Genomic DNA, 22,471 nt, shown 5'->3' on the forward strand with positions numbered 1-22,471 from the left:
CAAGCTGTTGAAGGCAGGACCAGTTGATCTCCGCCTCCACCAAGAACAGAGGAAGTGGAACTGGTCAGAGCCCCCATCTAGAGTAAATACTACACATTTCTGGCCTCTCCTATTTAAAGTAGAAAGAACTGAGCTGAGAACTAGAAAAAGACACCCCACCTGGTCAACTTGATAGTGCTAAAATGGCTGACAGAGAGGAAGAGGGGCCTCCTCTGGAGAGAGAAAACACACAGATCATCCAGTTTGGATCTGCCAAATCTCCTTCCTCTAGTCTTCTCAACTCCAGGCTAGTAACCCTAGGCCATCCTTCTCTTTCCATCTATCTATTTTTACAGTAGCATTGCCCCATCGCCATGGTAACTCAGCGAAATTGGGGTGGGGGTGGTAGAAGGGGGAATCAGCCTTACCTCCTGCTGCTCATCAGTTGTCAGCAAGACCTAAAGCTGATTTTAGATGCTGCCTACAGTTTGTGGGTGGAGTTGATGAAAGGGGACATCTGAAACCTCCAGCAAGCAAACAGTAGGGTCAGCTTACTGATGGAGGCAGAATGAGGCTAAAAAGGAGACAGAGCTGGACAACAGAAGGAGACAAAGCTGGACAGTACTGTTCCATAACGCACCCCGACACACAAGGAAGGGGAAGAATGGAGAAGGCGGGGTCATGAACCACCCCCCCCCCCACCAGACACCATGCAGGATCCACAATTTATATGGAGGTGAAAGGAAGGAGGAAACGGTAGGATAGTTCATCAATCAGTAAAACAAATCCGTTAAAAAGGATCTGTAGGGCTTCCAGCCCTCTTTTAAAAAGAGAATGACACCCCAGTTCATTTACTCCTCAATCCTTACCCACCAGCCTTGAGACACAAAAGCACTTCTACACAGTGGGAAGCAGCACTGCATATGATTAAGCACCCAGGTTCTAGAATTGGACTGCCTTGAGTTGAAATCCCAGTTCAGACATTTACGGATGTGTGATCTTAGGTAAGCTCCATAACCTCTCTGTGTCTCAGTGTCCTCATCTGAAATGGGGGTAATGGGAGGACCTATCTCAAACCCATTGTGAGGATTAAAGGAATTACAATGTGTGAACATTTAGAACTTAGCCCACAGTGAATGTCATCTATTATTTTCTCATCATTATACATCAGCAATCCAAGCTCTGGCTAAGGCCCTAAAATTTATCCCTAAGAAACAAGATGCCATGACATGGGACCACTGTTTAATCATTCCAAATATCAGAATTTCCTTCTTACATTTATTTATCCTTTACCCTTCATTATATGTCCTACTCTGTATTCTGTGTGGAAATGAAAATAATTATTTACCACCTTTCGAAAATAAACCCTTTCAGGGACTTGAGTGCCCTTGCCCAGCTCCTAACTCCCCTCATTTTCCCTCTCCACCTGCAACTGCCAGGCCATCCTCAATTCTAGGACTCACTTAGGATCTCTTTATTGTCCCCAACATGCAGCTCACAGAGATGCTGAGGGGCATACAGAATGAGCCTCTGGGAAGGTCTGTAAGCTGAGACACTAAACTGAGGGGAAAGGCGCAGGTCCTTGCCAAAGAGACCAGGCCCCCGGCTCACCAGAGATGTCAGAGAACTCCTCTGCGCTGAAGTTCTGCTCCCCCTCTCTGGGAAGGCTGATGAAGGCCTGCATGGCTGGGGAGAGGATGATGGTCCCACTGCTCGCCTGTCTAAGCAGACTTTCCAGGTACCTACAGGGTTGGCCAAGAAAATACATGAGATTAGCACTCAATCCTCTCCCCCTGCCCTTGCTCCCTACTACTACCCCTGGGCTCATGAAGAGAAACTCTGCCAAAGGCTGAGGTGGGGAGAAGAAACACAAAGAAGACAATAAAACACCCTAATTAACACCCCAAGCTATTGGCTGGAAAACAACTGGCAGTGTTGTAATTCTGTTTCTCCTCTGATCTGCAGGGTATCTCGGGGCTGTCAAATGTAACAGTATGCACTGCCCCCTCTCAGCCCCTGCTCTTTTCCAACTGTTCTCTCCCCTTTCCCTGGGCCTTTCTCTGTCAGGAAAGACAAGCCCAAACTGACAAGAAAAAAGTTCCTACTAGCTGAGCTCCTCGGAAATATACTTAGCCTCAACCTCTCCAATGAGAATGTTGGACTGAGTCCATAGGATTCTAGAAGTCAGACCTCCTGGACAGACAGAAGCCTCGTGAACATCGGTCATCCAGCCTCCAAATATTCCCTCCTGACTTCCAGACAAAGGACGGAGTGGCCAGCCAGTGACACTCACCCAGGCACTAGCTCTGGGCCTAGGTCTTAAAGAGGTCACAAGCCAACCACCGGTGGGCCAAGCCCAGCCGTCAACAACAGTGCGTTTATTTTTTCTTTTAATTTGAATTTGTTGTCAAAATTTTGAAACTGGGAGACTTTACACTAAAAGTAAGGCTTTTAGTGGGGTCGCCATCAGGCAGAGGTAAGTGGTGGATGCCCCCTACAGAGAAGCGTGCCTTCTTTAATAACTCAGAGTCTTCACCTAATCCACAACATCCATTTGCCTTTCCTGACACGCCCCTGTTGTTCTTACAGCAAAACTGGTCTCAGTCGAAATTCCCCCCTACTCAGGGGCTCTTTGCAGCACGGCTCCTGCTGAGCTGATATTGGATTAAGAGCGCCACCCAGTGGCTTGGGGAGGTAGGAATCCGGCTCCTTTCCATCCTTAAAATCTCAAAGGAATTGCTAATTCCTACCTCCTCTGGTTTTGGAGAGGAGGCCCCCTTCCGATTAAAAACAATCTGCTAGACTCGACATGGTCATGTCTGGGATGACGCGATTGTATTTTGGAGACACTGTGTTAGACAGAATAGTCTTCAGGGAGAGAAGCTGGACAAAGAGAAATAAGAGAACTTCAGAAAGAGGAAAAAAGAGCATTTGAAATTTAAAAAGTAAGAATCCAGACGAAGAAGATTAGGAACTGGAGACTAAGAGGGAAAAGGTCAAACTGCTACAGAGTCGATAAATGGATGTTACATGGCAGGTTGCCCGTGGAAAGGAGGACATCTGGGTTTGCCACCCGCTCCTTGCTCTAGTCCTCAAGCAGAAACAAGCCTCTATTTGGGGGTCTATGACCCTGGGAGCTAAAATGCCTAGACCTGAGGTCTGGCCCTGTAAAGGCAAAAGTGGTAACAAAGGGGTAAGGCAGTGGAAGAGGTTAAGCAACACTGACCAATTTGTGTAGAGAGTGGTGATCGTCTGTTCCCCACACGAGTCCAGGGGCTGTGTCTGCTGCAGGAGGGCATTGCGGATGACTCTAGAAACATCTGCACCCACCAACTGGGCCAGTGACTGTATGAAACTGACATATGCTTTGACTCCTGCCAACAGCTCAGAAGGCCTCGCGATCTCCTGGGTCGTGGCGTTGTAGCCAGCCAGCCACACAATGGCTCTGGGTGACAAAAAACCATAAGCATATTTATAATATTCAATACAGTAGCAGCACATTTATGGTGTGTTTCAGGTGCTGTGCTATGATTTCACTACACCATGACCTCCTTTAAATCTCATAGAAACCCAGTAAGGTAGGTATATTTATTGTTACTGCCCTGCTCAAACCCTGCCAAGGCTCCCTATCTCACTTAGAGTAAAAGTCAAAGTCCTCACAATGACATAAAGATACCTACACAGTCTGCCACTCCTCCAACCTCTCTAACCTCACATCTGACCCACCAGTCCCTGCCTCTTTTGGTCCAGCCATCCTGGCCTCCCCCACGTCCCTGAACACTCCAGGCAAGTTCCCAACTCAGAGCCTTGCCATGGCTAGTTCCTCTACCTAGAAAGCTCTTTCCCCAGATGGTCACACACTTGGCTTCTTCAATTCCTTCAGGAGTTTACTCAGATGTCACTTTCTCAAGCATGCCTTCCCTGGCAACTCAAGTGAATATACTACAAATTCCAAAACAAAACATAGGAGACTGGAGGACCAGTTTGTTTAAAAAACAAACAAACAAAAAAAACACCTCTCCCCCTCATTCCCCTAATCACTGACTATAGCACTCAATTCCAATATAAGGAATGTTTCTCCTACTTCAAGGGGCAATAGAAAGAGAGGCAAAGTGGAGGGAAGGGAATCTATTTTATTGAAGCTTATATGTGTCAGGAATTTCATAATTCTATACCAATTCTCAATTACAAGTAATTCTCATTACAAGGTAACTATCATCTTCCTTATTTACAGGCAGGAAACAAGGCTCAAACAAGTCCGATTCCCTGCTCCAGTGTCCTAGCAGGATGTCCACACAGGTCTCCTGACTACAAAACCCCCGCTCACTCTACTAACCAGTGGTAATCAATTCTGGTTGTTCATCAAACCACCTGTAGAACTTTGGGAACTTTTTTGTTAATTGCATTTTAATAAATATACTTGAGACCTATGCCAGACTGACTACATCAGAATGACCACCAAAATGAATCTAACGGAACCCAACCTTAAGAACTACCATACTATGCAGGGGTGCCCAGATGGCTCAATAAGTTAAGCATCCAACTCGCTTTTGGCTCAGGTCATGATCCCAGGGTCATGGGATAGAGCCCCATGTCAGGCTCTGCACTGAGCATGGAGGCTGCTTCGGATTCTCATTCTCTCTCTCTCTCTCTCTCTCTCTCTCTCTCTCTCTCTCTCTCCCTCTCCCTCTCTCCCTCTCTCCCTCTTCCCCACTTGTCCTCCCTCTCTATATATGAAATAAAAAATTTTTAATTTTGTAATAAAAGATTCTCTCTGCTCCTCCCCTGCTCATGCACAGGCACACACTCACATGTGCTCACTCTCGCTCAATCTCTCTCTCTCTCTCTCAAAAAAAAAAAAAAAAAAAGAACTACCATACTACCATACTATCCAAACCCAGAAGACAAGGAAAGAGTGATACCTGTTGAGTCTGGCCTCCAGATGGCTGCTGAGATACTCAGAAGGGAAGACAGTGTGTTCAAACACAGAGAAGCTGTGTACGTGATTCATTGTCAGTGCCAATTCTGTCAAGTTTAGGTGTAGCTTGTCCATGCTGGGAAATTAAGAAAGTAAATTGAGCCTTAATTACGGGTCTGGCACTCATTGCTAGTACCCAGGAAGGATTTGTCAGGCCCGTGACCCTCAGACCGTTTCATCTTCTACAATGACAGATCAGTACACATGGATGCCTCCTTCAAAGGCAAAGTAGAAAATTCACACGTAAGTGCTTTTCCGTATCTGCCATTTCCCACCACCACTTCCACATTCTTCTGCTGAATCACCTTCCCTCTTCCCTGCTCTCCCTACTCTGAGGCAGTGGCCACCTGGTCCTCAAGGGCCCAGGTCCTCACTTGGTGACAATGCTGCGGTTCTTCCGATGACTCTCAGCTCCTGGCTTGTCCCTCTCAGGTTCTCCTTTCCTGGGAGTCTGCCTCTGCTTCATGGTTTTCTTATTCTTGGCTTTGCTGATGGTAGTGGCACAGTGCTTAGGTAGAAGCTTTAGGGACAAACAAGTGAGTAATGAGATCCCCTCCTAAAACTGACAAGAAGCCCATCTCACAGGCCCTCCACTATTGTCTATTCTTTTATTTTTCTGCCTTTCTTTCCTTTCAGCATCTCTTTCTCAAATGGGGGCCAATTTGAAATGCACTCACTTCTTTTAATTTTCACTAAATATGTCTCCATGGGTAGTGCTCCAAGTCTCAAAACAGCAGTGGTTTTATGGGTCAGATCCTCAAGTCCCCACTCACATCCTGAGACAAGGTCTTTACTGATGGAAAAATTCAAGTAAAAAAAATAGGATCTAAGGGCTCTATGCAATTGCACTTTCTAGGGTCCTCCAACCTGGGAAGAAAGTTATTTTTTGCTTGTATGGAACAACCACTCACTTGACATCCCCTCATATTCTATCCCATGGACACAGTTGCCTGTTCGACCAGAGCTGTCCAAGGACTCAGCTCACAATATGGCCGTCACTCTACTTTTTTGTTTTTTTAATATCAATTCTGCCTCTCTTCCCCTCACTGAGCCTAGTCAGCTGCACAGAAAATATAAGATAGCATATATATTCAGGTTTCTCCTTCAAGATAATCATCTTAGAATTCTCTCCCTTGAATCCAATGCTGCCAAGCATGTGCTGAGCACATCTGGAAACTCCTCATCCGGCATTGCTCTTGGAGTAGCGTGAACACCATGAGAAAACCGGTTTTGTTGCTTCACAGTCACGCTAGCGGATGTGACACTAAAGATGTGTCAACCCTGAAATTATGCCAAAATGTCTGTGATAGCTTCTGAAAGTAATTCCAAAATAACATAACTCCATCCGTTATGGCAACATCACTAATTATTTATCCCAAATGATAACTTTAGAGGGGGCAATCCTCATTTGGTTACAAAAGTTCTGGTGTGTGTGAAAACAATTACTCACATCACGCTTGAGTCATCCCTGATATAACACTGAGCAAATCTCTTTAATCGTCTCCTTTGAATGTAGTAGGTACTCAAAATGAGGGATAAATATGCCTGTAATTATACTTGTTTGCCTCACTTCTCGGAATTCATCATTTAAATTTCTTTCTAACATGGATTTGTACTCCTTTCTCCCCTAAACTGGGACACTCCCCAAGGGCAGGGATTGTGTAACTTCCTTCTGGGACCCCATCCCAAGAACTCTGCACAGAGCTTAGGGCCCAGTAAGTACCAAATAATATAGCAGCTGACATCTATTGAGAGCTGTGTACTAAATCTTTAACACACTCTGTTTCATTGCATCTCTATGATACCTCTGTGAAGAAACTATTTTTATCCGGATTTTATATTTGAGAAAATGGGAAGGTTATGTAAGTAATAATATTAACCATCCATATGGTAAATACACACACACACACACACACGTGTGCACACACACGCACACACACGCAACCTGGGCCCCTTCTACCGAAGTTGCTACAAAGCCTGACTCAAACCCAAAAAGGGTAGGTAGTCTAGGAAACCTAAAAGACTCCAGGGCAACAAGCTCTTCATTTCAATTTTTCTAAAATTTAGGTTGAGCTAATCATGACCAGGTGCTGTGAGTCAGTCAAGAAGGGGAGGGGGGAATGGGAAAACAAGCAGACAAGGACAAGAAAGCAGCCCTGAGGATAAACACAGAGGAGGTGCCTGAAAATGTTCACATTTTCACGGATTAGGGTGCAGATGGACAGAAAGGTGAGACAAGACAGATGATGTAGGGGCCACTGTCATCATTATGTGTACGCAGGGCAGAGAGGGGAGGGGAAATAAACAAGGAAGTTAACTCATCTCTCAGAACGCTTTAAATGAGAGCACAGATTTTGCTGGTATGCAGCTGTTTAAATAAGAGTATTTTTAGACACCTCTATCTAGTCCTAAGGGAGTAAAGACTGAAGGAACTACACTAAGAAAAGAAACCTGCTGTAAACTCAAGTACACAAAAGCCTAGCCCTACTTGGGAGAGAGGGTTAGAGAACTTGGCATTTGACAAGGTGGACAGGAAACTGAAGTAGGGAGAGAAGACTGAGCTTACCTGCTCGCTCAGGTTTCGTTGCTCAGCACAGATCTCCAGGACGCAGTTGCTGGTCTGCTTGGCCAACTCTTCAAGGAAGGAGTTGCAGTGATGAAGGCCATGGTTCTTCAGGTGGGGGTACTTTAGAAAAGAGGAACCAAGGAAGAAATTGTCATTACCAAGCAGCCACTTCTTCCTCCTAATCTGCTCTGATCCCCTGGCCTGAGCCACCACCCCTTCTACAGAAGAAACTGAGACCCAGAAAGAGGAAACATTCTACATCAAGCTGAGACATTTAGGGACACATGTCACATGCCTATGTTTGTGCCCTCCCTATGACCAAAATCAACCCTGGAATTGTGTTTTGGGGAATACGGATGAGATGCGATTCAAGAGGGGACAGGGCTTGGAGTTCAGGGTACCCACCTCCTCTGGGCACATCTCATGAGTGCAGTGGACAAAATGAGCACAAATCAGAGGAAAAGCAATGGCATAACGCAGCATGGTAGGTTCCTCCAGGGTCATGGCAAACATCTTCTCAAAGGTTCGGAGATGGAAGCTGCAGGAAAAGGGAGAGACTTAAAACTAGAGTTTAGGAGCTAGCTGATCCCTTTGAGTTGGAGAGAATATTCATTGTCTCAACAAATATATATTGATCTTCACCTGTCCCCCTTCATTTCCTCTCTCTCTCTCTCTCTCTCTCTCTCTCTCTAAGTAAGCTCTATGCTCAACATGGGGCTTGAACTAATGAACTGAAGAGAGTCACATGCTCTACAGACTGAGGCAGCCAGGTGCTCCGCAACTCCATACTCTTAAGGTAGACAGGAAACCAAGAAACTTAACCCTTTTAGACTGTTATACTGGATCCCAGGACAGTTTAGTGCTAATTTTCTTCTCTTCCCTTGTACAAAACTTGCTATTTTTCCCTCAGAGCCTCATGATTTGGGCTATTCCCCCTAATTTAGAAGTCCTACAGTAATATTAATTTACATCCCTCCCAAAATTCGACCACTCAGGCTCCAGAAACTTTCTCAGGTTAATTCCATGATACTAATTTTTCCTCAACCCTATATCCTTTCAATATCATGCACTCTTTTTACACTTTCTTACATTTGCAATAATTATATTGATGTCCTTTTCACATGTACATGGATGTTGTATCTCCGCACCTATACCGAAAGCAGAGAACAGAGCCAACATATTGTATTGGTTTTTTTTTTTATCATTTGATAAATGCTGAATGATACCTAAGGAAGATGAATTAATTTTCATTCTTCAACGGCCCTGTTCTCCAGCTCTCTCAATTATTTTCAGCTCTCTCCACTAAAACCCCACATTTCCCATGTCTCTTTTAAATCAGTGTCCCAAATATAAAAAGAAGCTGAAGAAGGTTCCAAAGATAACATGTGGAAAATATATATATTGGTGAATTATCACAGATAAGTATCCAAAAGAAAGCCAAAACAAAAGGGACTCAACCTCAAATTGTAGAATCTGGAATGAGTGAGTTGTAGCACCTGCCTCTCAGGAACTCTCAATATTTTCCCCTCTGTTGGAAGGAACTCTGTTCTCTACAGAGGCCAGGGAAGAGATCAGGTCAAATGATAAGAGCTCTGAATTAGGACATACCAGAAAGTAGACAAGTCAGAAGTTTCCACCAGTATATTCTCTACTGAGTCCAGCATTCGGGAATGAAAGACAATGAGATTCATCACCTTGGCTAAGTCGGGATTCTCGTGCAGGTGCAGGGGTGCCTTAGCCACACTAGTATATGCCTATGGTTGGAATTAGGAAAAGGGTGGAGAAAAACAAGATAAATGAAAAGGACCTCCCGCCTTGTAGCTGCAGTTTGGCTAGGGTATGTCCTGTCAGTCAGCAGTTTTCAATGTTGAATCACTCTCTACAGCAGAGATTAGGAAATAAACAGAGAAGGGATCATCAGGGAAGAAGAATCTTGAGAAGGGGGGCCCATTAAGAGGAACAGACCTACCTGTAGACGGAACCAGTCCAGCCTCAATCCAGAGAATTCAAATTTCTCTCCACTATCAACTATAAGGAAAACAGAGGTTTAAAAGAAAATAATAAAACAGCACCCTATATCCAACACTACAGAATGGTAGGTCCTTTTTAAAGTCATCTTATCCCACTCCCACTTCCCTCCAATTACCTTGTTTGAGATTCAGAGAGGAGAGAGTACTGACGAATGAGGACATTATAATGGACTCCTCCTCAGGACACACAGACAGGTTCTAAAAGAGAACTTCGAGTTGCCATCAAGTGGGTAGAGGCTCCACCAGGATAGAAATGAGGACCATAAGGCTCAGTCAGTGCATGAAGGTAGAAAAACTGATACATGCCACAAACAGAGAGAAAGACCTAAGCAAGAGATGGAGGGAACCCCCTGGGTTCTCTGTCATGCTAACACCCAATTTCTCTTTGTTTTTCTCTCCTATTTCTAAGTAGCTTCATGTAAGAGGGGGGAAAAGGACTTTGGAGATTATTGGTCGTGCTTTTTTTTCTTTCAACAAATCCAGAGAGGAAAATTGGGCTTTTGACAATCTACAGAGTATGAGATTCAGCCAGGGTGGCCCGCAGTGGGAAATGACCAGGGATCACCCTGACATTTCCGAAGTATTGTCAATTAAACTTACTTGAATGATGTCACTGAGCACAAGAGCATCAAATCTGGCCAGGTACTGAAGGTGGTATTGCTGTATCACTTTGATGTGTCTTCGGACCAGAGCCCTAATCTCCTCCAATAAGAAAAGAAGTTCTGCAATGCTCCTGCAAAGTCGAGGAAGAGAAAAGGGAGGTTTGGAGACTAGAAATACCAACTGAGACGAATATAGTGATAATAGAGCAGAAACTGAGACCTCCTGAGGTCATTTGATGCCTCCCTGTCCCATTTCCCAAACCATCTAAGGTCAAGACTCTTAACCATGCTAAGTACTAACGAGTCAGCATAGTCCTCAGGTGTCTTTGTCTTGGTGACGTTTTCTGTGTGGCGAACCAGCCAGGTGACCTCATCACGAATGAAGGATAGAGCCATGAAAGCATAAAGGGCCTAAGGAGAGAGGACAGGGATTATGAGAATTTTCAACCTTAAATTTTGTTTAATGTTCATTTATTTTTGAGAAACAGAGACAGAGTTCGAGCAGGGGAGGGGCAGAGAGAGAGAGGGAGACACAGCATCTGAAGCAGGCTCCAGCCTCTGAGCTGTCAGCACAGAGCCTGATGTGGGGCTCTAACTCACCAACTGTGAGATCACGACCTGAGCCAAAGTCGGATGCCCAACCAACTAAGCCACCCAGGCACACCAAGACTTTTCAACTTTAAAAATGGATTTCAAAGCACAGAGAATTATAACGATAATATGCATATGGATACAATTGTGTAGCCACACCAGCAATAGTGTCCAATAACAAACATAGAGACCCATAAAAACCATATGAAACAGAATCAGACATTTACATATGTTGAAGTTAGCTCACAGGCAATACTATTTCATTTCTATTAAGTCTTAGAAATATTTACTAGGCATTTATGTGGTTTGGGGGGAAAAAAGCAAGCTCTATCTTCAGTTAGATCACACTCAACTAGAGGATAAGACAAGTACACACATAGCTATAAAACATGATATACTACACCCTCATAGTACCCAATAAAGGGATCTGAAAAGTTTTGGGGTGTTCCTGGAGGATTCAAGGGAATCAGCATATACATATATAAACAGGTCACAAAAGACTCAGAAATGCAAAAACTCATGAATGCCAAGTCACTCCTCCACAGAGTCTTTCATCATTGGTCATCATCCCCATGCCAACATTTCTTTCTCTTGCCTTGGGACCCAGCAGTCCTGGCTCATCCGTTAGCACAGTCTCCAGCTCCTTCACTGCTATCCGCAGAAATTGGCGCCGTTGACAGTGAAATTGGCCGCTAAGGAAAGAAAGTGGAAACTAGAGAATAATTCCTCTCCCATACTTAAAAATCCTCCTAAGGCATTTAGGAAAGGGTGTCAGATAGGAGGAATGTTCAATGCTACCGTTAGACTTGGTAAGAAAACTCAAGAATCTGTGGGGCAGCAGCAAGTTCTTGGGTTGAAGTACTTAAGCTGTACAGAAACTTGGGGTGGTTTAGGTGAGAACAAAGGTCAGGAGAGATTCCAGTCCACCCCCTCTGGGAGGGGCCATTTCCCACCTTTACCTGTTGGCAATTGCATGTTCTTTGCTTTCCTTTATGTCTGCCACTCTCTTGCCATACCTGAAAATTGACACAAGCACAGCAGGGTTGGCCACACTACCAGTCAGAGGCCTTGTCTCACCTTCCCAGTCCTGGGAGCTTCCAAACTACAACCTAAGTACAGGAAGCATGGGCAGCCCCCACTCTTCAGACTTTTTGAAACCCAACTTTTCACCCTGGCCTACCAGTAAGAGACTCATAGAGCTTAGAGATTATCCAGTTCTCCTCACTATTTTGCAGATGAAGAAAATAATATCTAGGAAAGAGGAATGACTTGCCCAAGGGTTGTAATGACAAAACTGGGGCTGGACTTTTTGTCATGTACTCCTGCCATGACACCATTAGGCAAAAGCACTCTTCCAGGTTTGGGGGAGATTAAGGAGGCAGTGCATAAGTATGACAAGGGCCCTGCTTTCCCGTAAGAGTAGTTACTTCACCTCTACTTTGGATCCCATTCCCGCCCACCTCCTCTTAGAACTTTTCTTTATCTATTATCTGTCACTTTAATCTCTCCCTCTCCACCAATTTATTCTCTTCTCCCAACACATAAATTCAAAACCTCCCTTATCCTGAAAGACTTTCACTTGACCCTGACAATCTACTGAATCTTCCTGTTCTCCCACACCACCAAACTCCTCCAAAGAGACACCTAAACTCTTTACTTCCTCACCTTTCAATGACCCCTGAATCCCACAAGGCTTTTGACCCTTAAAAAACTGTTCTCTCTTAGATAAAGAAGATATGGTATGTATGTACAATGGAGTATTACTAAGCAATCAAAAAGAATGAAATCTTGCCATTTGTAACTTCGTGGATGGAACTGGAGGGTATTATGCTAAGCAAAATTAGTCAGAGAATAAGAGACTCTTAAGAGATGAGAGAGTACCCTCTTATAGATGAGAGAATGGAGCTCAATCTTAAAGTCAGTCATTGGAAATAGGAAATAATTCCAGATTTTTTTGGACTCTTAATCGTGTTGCTTTCCATCATACTATATAGATGTGAAATAATAGAATGGAGGGTATTATGCTAAGCAAAATTAGTCAGAGACATAAGAGATTCTTAAGTATGGAGAACAAACAGAGGGTTACTGGAGGGGTTGTGGGAGGCGGCATGGGCTAAATGGGTGAGGGCATTAAGGAATCTACTCCTGAAATCATTGTTGGACTGTATGCTAACTAACTTGGATATAAATTTAAAAAATAAACTGGGGCGCCTGAGTTGCTCAGTCGGTTGAGCATCCAGATTTGGCTCAGGTCATGATCTCACGGTTTGTGGATTCGAGCCCCGCATCAGATTCTGTGCTGATATCTAGCTCAGAGCCTGGAGCCTGTCTTCAAATTCTGTGTCTCCCTCTCTCTCTGACCCTACCCTGCTCACACTGTCTCTCCCTCTCCCTCTCTCTCTCTCAAAAATAAATAAAACATTTTAAAAAATTAAAAAATATAAATAAGTAAAAAATAATTTTTTTTAAAACTGCTCTCTCTAAAGTCAATGTTAACGGCTGAATCACCAAATGACCTTTTCATTGTTCTTCATTCATCTGTAATATTTGACTCTCCTGACCATCTCCTTTTTCTACTTGTGATCCATGCTCAAAAATCCCACATTACCTTAGGTTCTGTGTGCTCCCTACGTTCCTTCTATCTGTCTTCTCTTGTCCTGCATCACTGTTCCCAATGTGTTAGTAAAATTTCATAACCTTTCTTTTCCCTTCTCCGAATATCTTTCTTACTGAACTTGGCACAGAATGAAAGAAATTTAGAGTTGGAAAGTATCTTAATTAAATCAACATTCAACTCCACAGCATTTCTAATGGATAATTATTTCACATCTATATAGTATGATGGAAAGCAACACGATTAAGAGTCCAAAAAAATCTGGAATTATTTCCTATTTCCAATGACTGACTTTAAGATTGAGCTCCATTCTCTCATCTATAAAAATATGTATATTAATACTTATACACAAGTATAAGTAATATGAAAATCAACTTATCATTTATACCAAAAACTCCCTAAACTATAAACCTTACATCTTAGTTGTTGTTCTTAGTGATGGGGAACTAAACTCTTCAAACATGCCTTCCATTCCTTAAAAGCAATAATCATTGGAAAGTTTTATAGGTATACGGACATGGATATAGACAGAGGCCCAAATTGACTCCCGTAACTTCTAATTATTCATCTCAGACTTACTCTCTCTTAACTCTTACAATGATTCTTTTTATGGTAATACCCAGTTGTTGAGAGTATGAGGAATAAGTATTCTCATAGGCTGCAGATAATATACCTGTTTGGAGGGTCATTTGGAAGGAGCTATTAAAATTTAATATATGCATACCCTTTACTCCAGCAATTCCACTTCTGAGAATCTACCTTACAGAAATGTTCACAAAGTTATATGTCTAAGGATGTCCATTGTAGCATTGTTTTTAATGACTTTTTTAAAGGAAACACCCTCAACTATGCTTCAATTAAAAACCAAAGAAAGGAAAGTGGAAATGGTTCAAATGTCCATCACAGGGGACTGGGTAAATAACTTATGTTACAATCACATTATAGAATACCATTCGACTGTTAAAAAGAACAAGGGGGCGCCTGGGTGGCTCAGCCGGTTAAGCGTCCAGCTTTGGCTCAGGTCATGATCTCACAGTCCGTGGGTTCGAGCCCCGCGTCAGGCTCTGTGCTGACAGCTAGCTCAGAGCCTACAGCCTGCTTCAGATTCTGTATCTCCCTCTCTCTCTCTCTGACCCTCCCCTGCTCGCACTGTCTCTCTCTGTCTCTCAAAAATAAATTTAAAAAACATTAAAAATTTTTTAAGGAATAAGGTAAGCCACTATAGACTTATACGCAAAAATATTCAAAATATAATAAGTGGGAAAAAAGCAAACTGCAGAACATAATGTAGAGGGGAATCTACTGCTCTTTAAAAATTGCTTATCGGGCGCCTGGGTGGCTCAGACGGTTAAGCCTCCGACTTCGGCTCAGGTCAGATCTCACATTCGTGGGTTCGAGCCCCGCATCAGGCTCTGTGCTGACAGCTAGCTCAGAGCCTGGAGCCTGCTTCCGGTTCTGTCTCCTTCTCTCTCTGCCCCTCCCCCTCTCATGCTCTGTCTCTCTCTGTATCAAAAATAAATAAAACATTAAAAAAAATTGCTTATGTAAGGCTGAAAATACATGCCCACCTTCACATGTGACAGACACAGAAGCATCCGGAAGATGTACACAAAACTATTCTGGGAGATAAGATGGTCGTCAACATCCACTTCCTATTTTGTACATTTCTGGGTATTAGTTTGCAATGATAAAAAAAAAAATAAAGATACTTGACCCCTTCCTCAATCCAACGCCTCCTTCTCCTTATAGTTCTCTCTCTACTCTTCCCTTCAACTTCTTAAAAGAATTACTTATTAAATTCCTTAACTCCCATTTGCTTCTAATCCCACCACAACCCACCTTTCAACCTCACCACTCAACTGAAGTTGCCCACAGGAAGGGCCCACTAAGCCCGACTTTATAGCCACACCCAATGAACATTTTTTAGTCCTCATTTTCTTTGACTTCTCAATGCCATCTAATGTAAGTAACCAATCCTTCCTCCTGAGAATGTTTTCTTCCCTTAACTTCTGTCTTCCCTCTTCCCAACACCCCTAAAAATCTCAAAATAAGATTAGTTGGCTCTCATGTCTCACCCTTTCCAACTGCTAAATAAGTCCTCGGTGACCTTGTGCACCTGGAGCACATCCTCCCGGATGAGGGTGATGTACAGGGAGCCCTGCAGACACAGCTTCCACAGTTTCTGGCACTGGGCATTGGAGTTGAGGCACCCGTTACAAAGAAGAAACCCAACTGCAGGTGGATAAAATAGCACAGAGGAAGAATTTTAGAATTTTCTATCCATGTAACATGCTGTGACATCTACTCCCACCTAATCCCGTAAAACTTACTGATAATCCAGCGCTCCATCACTTCCACAGATAGGTACTCACAGGCCATCTGGGAGAAGAAAGGCAAAGATGGTCGAGCGGTTAGTCAACCTGGTCTTCCCCGAAAGACTAAGGCAGTCAGACAGACCAGGGCAGTCACTGGAATTTAAGTATCAAAACCAACTTTTATTTTACCAGACTGGATCAGGGCAGTTTGATAAGCCAGCAGCTGGGGAACCTGCCAATCATGGAGGTGAGGCAGTGGAAGTGGAAAGAGGAAAAATGAATACACTTGAGAAAAGGAAAAGGAGCTTGGGCTGGAAATCAGGACAAACGAAGGGTTTAATATAATTTCTCATCAACAGCTCAGAAAAGCAATACTCAAAATGTTCTCATGATCTCTCCCTTCTTTGGATTCTTTTGCCACTTCAAGTACAAATCGCTCGTTTGGCTTTTCTCATTTACCTTGTACCATCTCTTATATTTTTATGACTACATAGCATATGTTCCCTCCAAGAGTTTAAGTTCTTTAAGCACGGATGTTGGGCCCATAGTAATTGAATAAAAATATTTCTTCATTAACTGATGCCTATGTTTAATTTCCTGCTGGGCTGAATAGGTGTTTAATGACTCACTTTCATCTATCCATTCATTCTATGATTATTCATTAAATTCTTTCTATGGGCAACCACATGCTAATCCTGGTCCAAACAAAAGCTCCAACCCAACCATGATTTTTTAGCTATATGAGGTAATCAACTTAGATGCATATCCTAGAAAAGGGCTAAAGCACTCTTAAGGATGATATTTGTTGAAAGAAGCACCCTCTACAGAGATGGCCTTGGTAATGAGAATGCCATCACTACAAGAGAAAAAGGGAACATACTGTGTCTGAATTAGCAGGGTTAATCATGGCTGGGGGGCTACTGATGAGACTCAGAAGCTGGGCACTGCGCCACTGCTCAGCCCCCTGGGTCCTCCGCACAAAGAGGAAGTGCAAGGAGAGCAGAGCTTCACTCACAGCCTGTGGGGAGAAACAAATGAATCCTTAATGTCAATGACGACCAGGGCAATATACTTCCGCCAGAGAAATTCTCCACTCTTTCAGGGAACTTGCCTTCGTGTGAGGCCCGAACTCCTCTGTCAACTTCTTCAGAGGGTGATCATACTCCAAGACCATCTGGCCCAGACGGGCAAAACTGGGGTCACTGGAAGAAAGCATAGGAAAGAAGAGTTACAGGTCTCCCTGAACCATGATGTAAACTCTCACATTTGCAGATGGGATAAAGATGCACACATAGGCTGGCATTCCCATCCACCTCCAAAGATATATATATACTAAACTGTGAATTATATATATAGATAACCCATTCTACCCCAAGTGTATTAAGCTATTAGATAGAAATATGTAATTTGGGGTAGGTCCATGAAAGTTTCTCCATGTAAGCACCCAAAATAGTACTGAACACATGATAAGTACCGTATAAATTCACATGGATTGGTTGTAATTCAAGGAATATGCCTAGGTCCAAATTTGTATACAACCCAAAAAGATACATATAAATTCAAAGCTAATGGGTAAGGCATGTTCCTAGGTATTCATGTAGACACATGAGAATACATATCATACATAGAACAATGTGTCACAGCCTACTCTGATCCCTCTAGTCTTCATTTTTCAGCCCTTAAATACTTTTATTTACACTAATGGAGGGGCACAGAATTTCAGATAATCCAAAATCCATTTATATTTGGCTTCAAATGTATTATCATACATTATTCACCTCTAATGGCTTTACCTTGCTAATATTATTCCTTCCAATACTAAAAAAAGAAAACAGTATTTTTCTTTTGCAATAACCTGAAAAGCACCGTGGAAGCCAGCCCAGGGTTAAAAAATGATCCGAAACAATGGAAATTGGATAATCCACTAGCAGATACTCAAGAGTTAACTATATGTAAGATAGCTGTGCACTTGTTTATATATGCCATTGTAAGTGTTGTTGTTGGTGGTGGTGGTGGTGGTGTTTTGCCTGGGTCATCATGTAGATTGTAAGTTCTCAAATGAGAAAACATGGCTTCTGTTTCCTTTGTGTCTACCTTGTACCTCAGACCACCATATGTGAGATTCTTCATCTCCTCAATCCTTTTAACTCACCTGTGCCCATGCAGCATCTCATGGGCACAGTTGTAGGTGCCAATAAGTACCCGTCGGTCTTCAATCCGTGACAGAAGTAAAATAACTGAGGTGTAAGTCACAATCAAGTCCAGGTAACTCCGAGTAAAGTCAAAGTTGAGATTCTGCAAGGAAAGCACATAGGAACCCAAGAACAACAAGGCCAATTAATCCATATCTCACCAACCATTCCATTCCAGACAGTACCAAATAGACTCTGAATGGGTCTATTTAGAAGGAGGAACTGATAGGATGGAAAATTCAGAAGGAGAAAATTAGAACAACAGTCAGGTTAAAAGCGAGCTCAAGATACAAAAAGGCCAGGAAATATGGTAACATCTGGAGGTTAGAAGAGATGGAATAAGAACATTTTTGTATAATTTTTATATTAAATAAATCATACTGGTGATCTGCTTCACATGTAAATATACTTTAACATCAGCACTTTGTACAAAAGAATTACAGTCATGGAATGAATAATATAGTATATTATATTAAATATATTATAATATATTATAAGCCTGAAGGAATAGCCATTTCTCCAGTCCCTTTCCTACCCACATTGTCCCAATCAAGACCTTCTCTAGGATAGAAGAGAATTACAAAGAAGCTTACAATATCAAAATGGCACTGGCAGGCATCAATGGTGTTGAGAAGTTCATATACATGATCCTGGGGGTGGAATTGGAAATGAGAATGAATAAAGAATAAAGAGAAGATAACATGTACTACCAGAATTTGAAGGGAAGTGTTCTCTCCCTTATGGGTCCTAGAGAGCCACCAAGTAACATAAGGGAAGCTGAACAGAGGAAGCTCCTCCTCAGGAAGCCATCCGTAGGCCCTTATTAAGCTTACCCTACCAAATGCTCAAGTTTCCGTGACACAAGTCACTACTATATTACACATACTCTCCCTGATTTTATTATCCCAGTGCTCCCTCCCCCCCCCACACACACACGAAAAGGTTACAAAATGCAGATCATCTGATAGGCTGTTTCTAAGATACCAGAAATTAGGCCTATTTTTACTGATGAATCCCAAAAGTTTTTCTTGGATTCCACCTCCTGTTTTTAGGAGACCCAACCTTCTATGTTTCTATTTACTGACTACTTACTATGTGCTAAGTACTTACTAGGTAATTTGCATATACTTCATTTAACCCTCATTCCAGTGTAATAGGGATTCTTTTTCTTTTCATACATAATTTTACCTAAATAAATATGCAGTTTTATTGTGGACACTTCCCTCCCCCCACATCAGCATCCACCCTCCATCCTACCCCAAATCCCAAATAAACCAGTTTAAGGTTTAAGAACCCAGTATGGCCTTTCTTAATTTTCTCCCTATTTATATAATCTTATTCAGATAGAGAGGAGGGAAAAGGAAAGAGCTAAAGAGATGGGTTTTTTCCATCATAATTTGTGTTATAAAATTGAGATAATATTGTACTCTTCTTGCCATTTTGCTTTTCTCATCCAACCTTACTTGCTGAAAGTTCTCCAAGTCATCTGGTAGAACACTAATGTACTTCTTTTTAAACATAATACCCCATGGTATGTCAATTCATTCAACCTTTTTCCCACCAATGGACCTTTTCTTTGTTCCCAATACCTGGCCTATCCTTTGTTCCCTATTCCTAACACAGTAGTATTTTCATTTCTACAAGGTGGAACTGCTAGATCAAAGAGTATATATATTTTATCTTAAAAATATGTTGCCAAGGACTTGAGCAGATACTTTATAATAACAAATATACAAATGGCCAATAAGTAAATGTAAAAAGATTCAACAATATTAGTCACCAGAGAAATGCAAATTAAAACAACACTGAATACCCATGAAAAGGCTAAAACTTAAGTCCGATAATAGTAAGTGCTGATGAGAATGTGGAGCAACGGGAACACTAATATATTACTGAGGGGAGGAGAAAATGCAACAATGACTTTGGAAAAAAGTTTGGCAGTTTCTTATAAAATTAAACATACACATACCATTTGATTTAGCAATTAAATTTCTAAATCATTCTCCCAAGTGAAATGAAAAATATGTCTCACAATGATTTGTACTCAGTGTTTATAACATCTTGAGCATAATGGCCAAAAATATGCATAATGGACATAACCCAAATGTCCATCAACAGGTAAATGGATAAACTGTATCCATACAATGGATCAGTACTCCACAAAAATAGGAAATGAATCCCACTTACATGAAACAGCAGAGATAAATCTCAAAAACATTATATTGAGTGAAAGAAGCCAGACACACACACAAAAAAATGCGTGCTGTATAAATTCTAATTATATGAACCTTTGGAAAAGAGAAGAAAAGAAAAATCTAATCTAGAAAGTAGCTCAGTGGTTTCCTGGGGTCAGGAGTTGAGGAGGTAGGTACTGACTGGGGGAAAAAGGCTCAGAAAACATTTGGAATTATGGAAATTTTCTATACTTTCATTGTGGTGGTTGTTCCATAGATGCATATATTTGTCAAACTTATTAAAACAGGAAAAATGTTTCCACATTCTCTTCCCCAAAAGACCTAATCTAAATTAATACATAGGGGATTGGGGTGCCTGGGTGGTTCAGTCGGTTGAGCATCCAACTCTTGATTTCAGCTCAGGCCATGATCCCAGGGCCGTGGAATCAAGCCCCATGTCTGGCTCAGTGCAGAGCACAGAGCCTGCCTTACATTCTCTCTCTTTCCCTCTGCCTCTCTCCCCTACTCATGCTCATTCTTTCTCTCTCCCTTCTCCCCTTTCTCTCTCTCAAATAAATTAAAAATAAATAAATAAAATTTAAAAATAAATTAACACATGGGGAAACCAAGGCTAAGAGCAGTTAAGATACTTGCCCATGATCACAAACTAATAAGGGATAGTACCAGAATTAGAACACAGAGCCCATGATTTTCCCTCTATACTACATGACTTGTAAATCTCTGTCTACCCCTATGTTGCCTCATTTGCTAGGAGGGCCTTTCTACAACTCCTTCCTGAAACCCAAATCCCACAGGTTATTGCTGAGATTTGCTATCAGCCGCTCATACAATGTCATGACACAAGTCTTAAATTCTAAAGAATCAGAAGAGAATGGAATTAAGGTTTGTTGGCCTATAACCTTACTATATGCTAAATACTGAGCTAGATGTTTTCCGTGCATCATCTCATTTAATTCTCAGAAATAACCCACATAGTAAATCTTATTTCCCCATTTTATAGATAAACTGGAATTCAGAGTTTCTTGTCTAAATTTATACATCTCATAAGTGGTAAAGCCAAGATTTGAAAACAGGTCTGTCTGATTCAGAGCCTACCTACTTTAGAATGCACAATACCTCAGTTTCTCTATTATTCCTCCTCCCCTAAATGAGCCATACCATACACTCTGGGCTCAGAACTTTACCAGTAAAGCTAAAATCCCCTTTGGACCTGAAGGTGTCCGAGTTTATATGCATCCAGCATTCATTCCACCACCTCCACCGGTGCCTGCCTACCTTCTGCCTAACCACTCCCCTCAATTCCAAGAGTAACAACTTCTGATCTGCCCCTCCCCCAGACTTTACAGTTTTCCTTGTCCTCACTACTTCCTTCATTGTGTGATTACTGGCCTGGATTAGCCCCTCAGGGAGATTCAGGACACCCAAAACAGGGTTCCATACTCCTGTTTTCATCTGAAGAAATACTAGTACCATCACAAATTTGGATTGCTCAGATGGCTAAAATTTGTATTCTTTCTTGAATACATAAATAATACATGCTCATTGCTGAAAAATTAGAAAATACAAACAAGCATAATTTTAATTCATTTTTAAAACCACTCAGAATCCCAGCAATCAGAAGTTCACATTTTCTTTATATGCATGCTTATACATGTAAATATACATATTAGGGACATCTTATGTCTTACTGTATTGTAATTTGCTTTGACATTAAAGAATATATGAAGAACATTTTTCCATGCCAATTATCATAAATATTATCATCTTTCACAGCTGTCTACTATTCATGTATAGACATATACTATGAACTTTTAACCAAACCTCTATATATTGTTTACATCAATTATCAACTTGTCACTATCTTATATGATGCAACAGAGTACATTATTTCTTTTAACAGAGTACATACTTTTACATCTCTCTGCACTTCTGTTTCTTTAAGAAAAACCTCTAGAAGTAAAAGTACTGTATTAAAAAGTGTGTGTTTTAAGGAAGCCTGGGGGCTCAGTCCCTTAAGCATCAGACTCCATCTCCACTCAGGTCAAGATCTCACGGTTGGTGAGTTTGAGTTTGAGCAGCGTGTCAGGTTCTGCCACGACAAAGCAGGGCCTGCTTGGGATTCTCTCTACCTCTCTCTACGCCTCCCCCAACTCACTCACTCACTCTCTCGCTCTCACTCTCTTAAAATAAATATACAAACTTTTTTTAAAGCATGTGTTTTTAAGACTTTTGAAACACATCAATTTGCCCTTCAAAAACATCATACCAAATAATTTTTACAGTTTGTTTACACTTACAAAAATAGTACCTGATCATTATTTAAAACACAAATAAAATATCATCTATGTAGTATTGCTACCAAAACTACAATCAGACAGTTAACAAATCAGACAAATCCAAATTGACAGA

General features: G+C 41.8%; 1 protein-coding gene across 3 annotated transcripts in view; it reads right to left on the reverse strand.

Annotated features, from left to right (window-relative positions):
- The window catches only part of NCKAP1L (NCK associated protein 1 like), a 38,619-nt gene that overhangs the window by 12,699 nt on the left and 3,449 nt on the right, over nt 1–22,471 (reverse strand). Inside the window, exons 4-22 of one of the 3 annotated variants that reach the window (XM_029953949.1) lie at nt 18,461–18,517; nt 17,828–17,970; nt 16,787–16,877; nt 16,556–16,693; nt 15,691–15,739; nt 15,436–15,592; nt 11,706–11,762; nt 11,342–11,438; nt 10,457–10,566; nt 10,154–10,286; nt 9,670–9,751; nt 9,493–9,551; nt 8,982–9,073; nt 7,929–8,061; nt 7,524–7,643; nt 5,332–5,477; nt 4,902–5,033; nt 3,206–3,424; nt 1,591–1,721 (exon numbers count right to left, since the gene is read on the reverse strand). In XM_029953949.1, coding sequence (XP_029809809.1) covers nt 1,591–1,721; nt 3,206–3,424; nt 4,902–5,033; nt 5,332–5,477; nt 7,524–7,643; nt 7,929–8,061; nt 8,982–9,073; nt 9,493–9,551; nt 9,670–9,751; nt 10,154–10,286; nt 10,457–10,566; nt 11,342–11,438; nt 11,706–11,762; nt 15,436–15,592; nt 15,691–15,739; nt 16,556–16,693; nt 16,787–16,877; nt 17,828–17,970; nt 18,461–18,517 — 2,146 coding nt within the window. Of the gene's footprint in view, nt 1–1,590; nt 1,722–3,205; nt 3,425–4,901; nt 5,034–5,331; nt 5,478–7,523; nt 7,644–7,928; nt 8,062–8,981; nt 9,074–9,131; nt 9,278–9,492; nt 9,552–9,669; nt 9,752–10,153; nt 10,287–10,456; nt 10,567–11,341; nt 11,439–11,705; nt 11,763–15,435; nt 15,593–15,690; nt 15,740–16,555; nt 16,694–16,786; nt 16,878–17,827; nt 17,971–18,460; nt 18,518–22,471 lie in introns of all 3 variants that reach the window. The other 2 variants (XM_029953948.1, XM_029953950.1) reach the window with 2 other exon arrangements.

The sequence above is a fragment of the Suricata suricatta genome, chromosome 10, assembly GCF_006229205.1.
Source record: "Suricata suricatta isolate VVHF042 chromosome 10, meerkat_22Aug2017_6uvM2_HiC, whole genome shotgun sequence".
NCBI lineage: Eukaryota > Metazoa > Chordata > Mammalia > Carnivora > Herpestidae > Suricata > Suricata suricatta.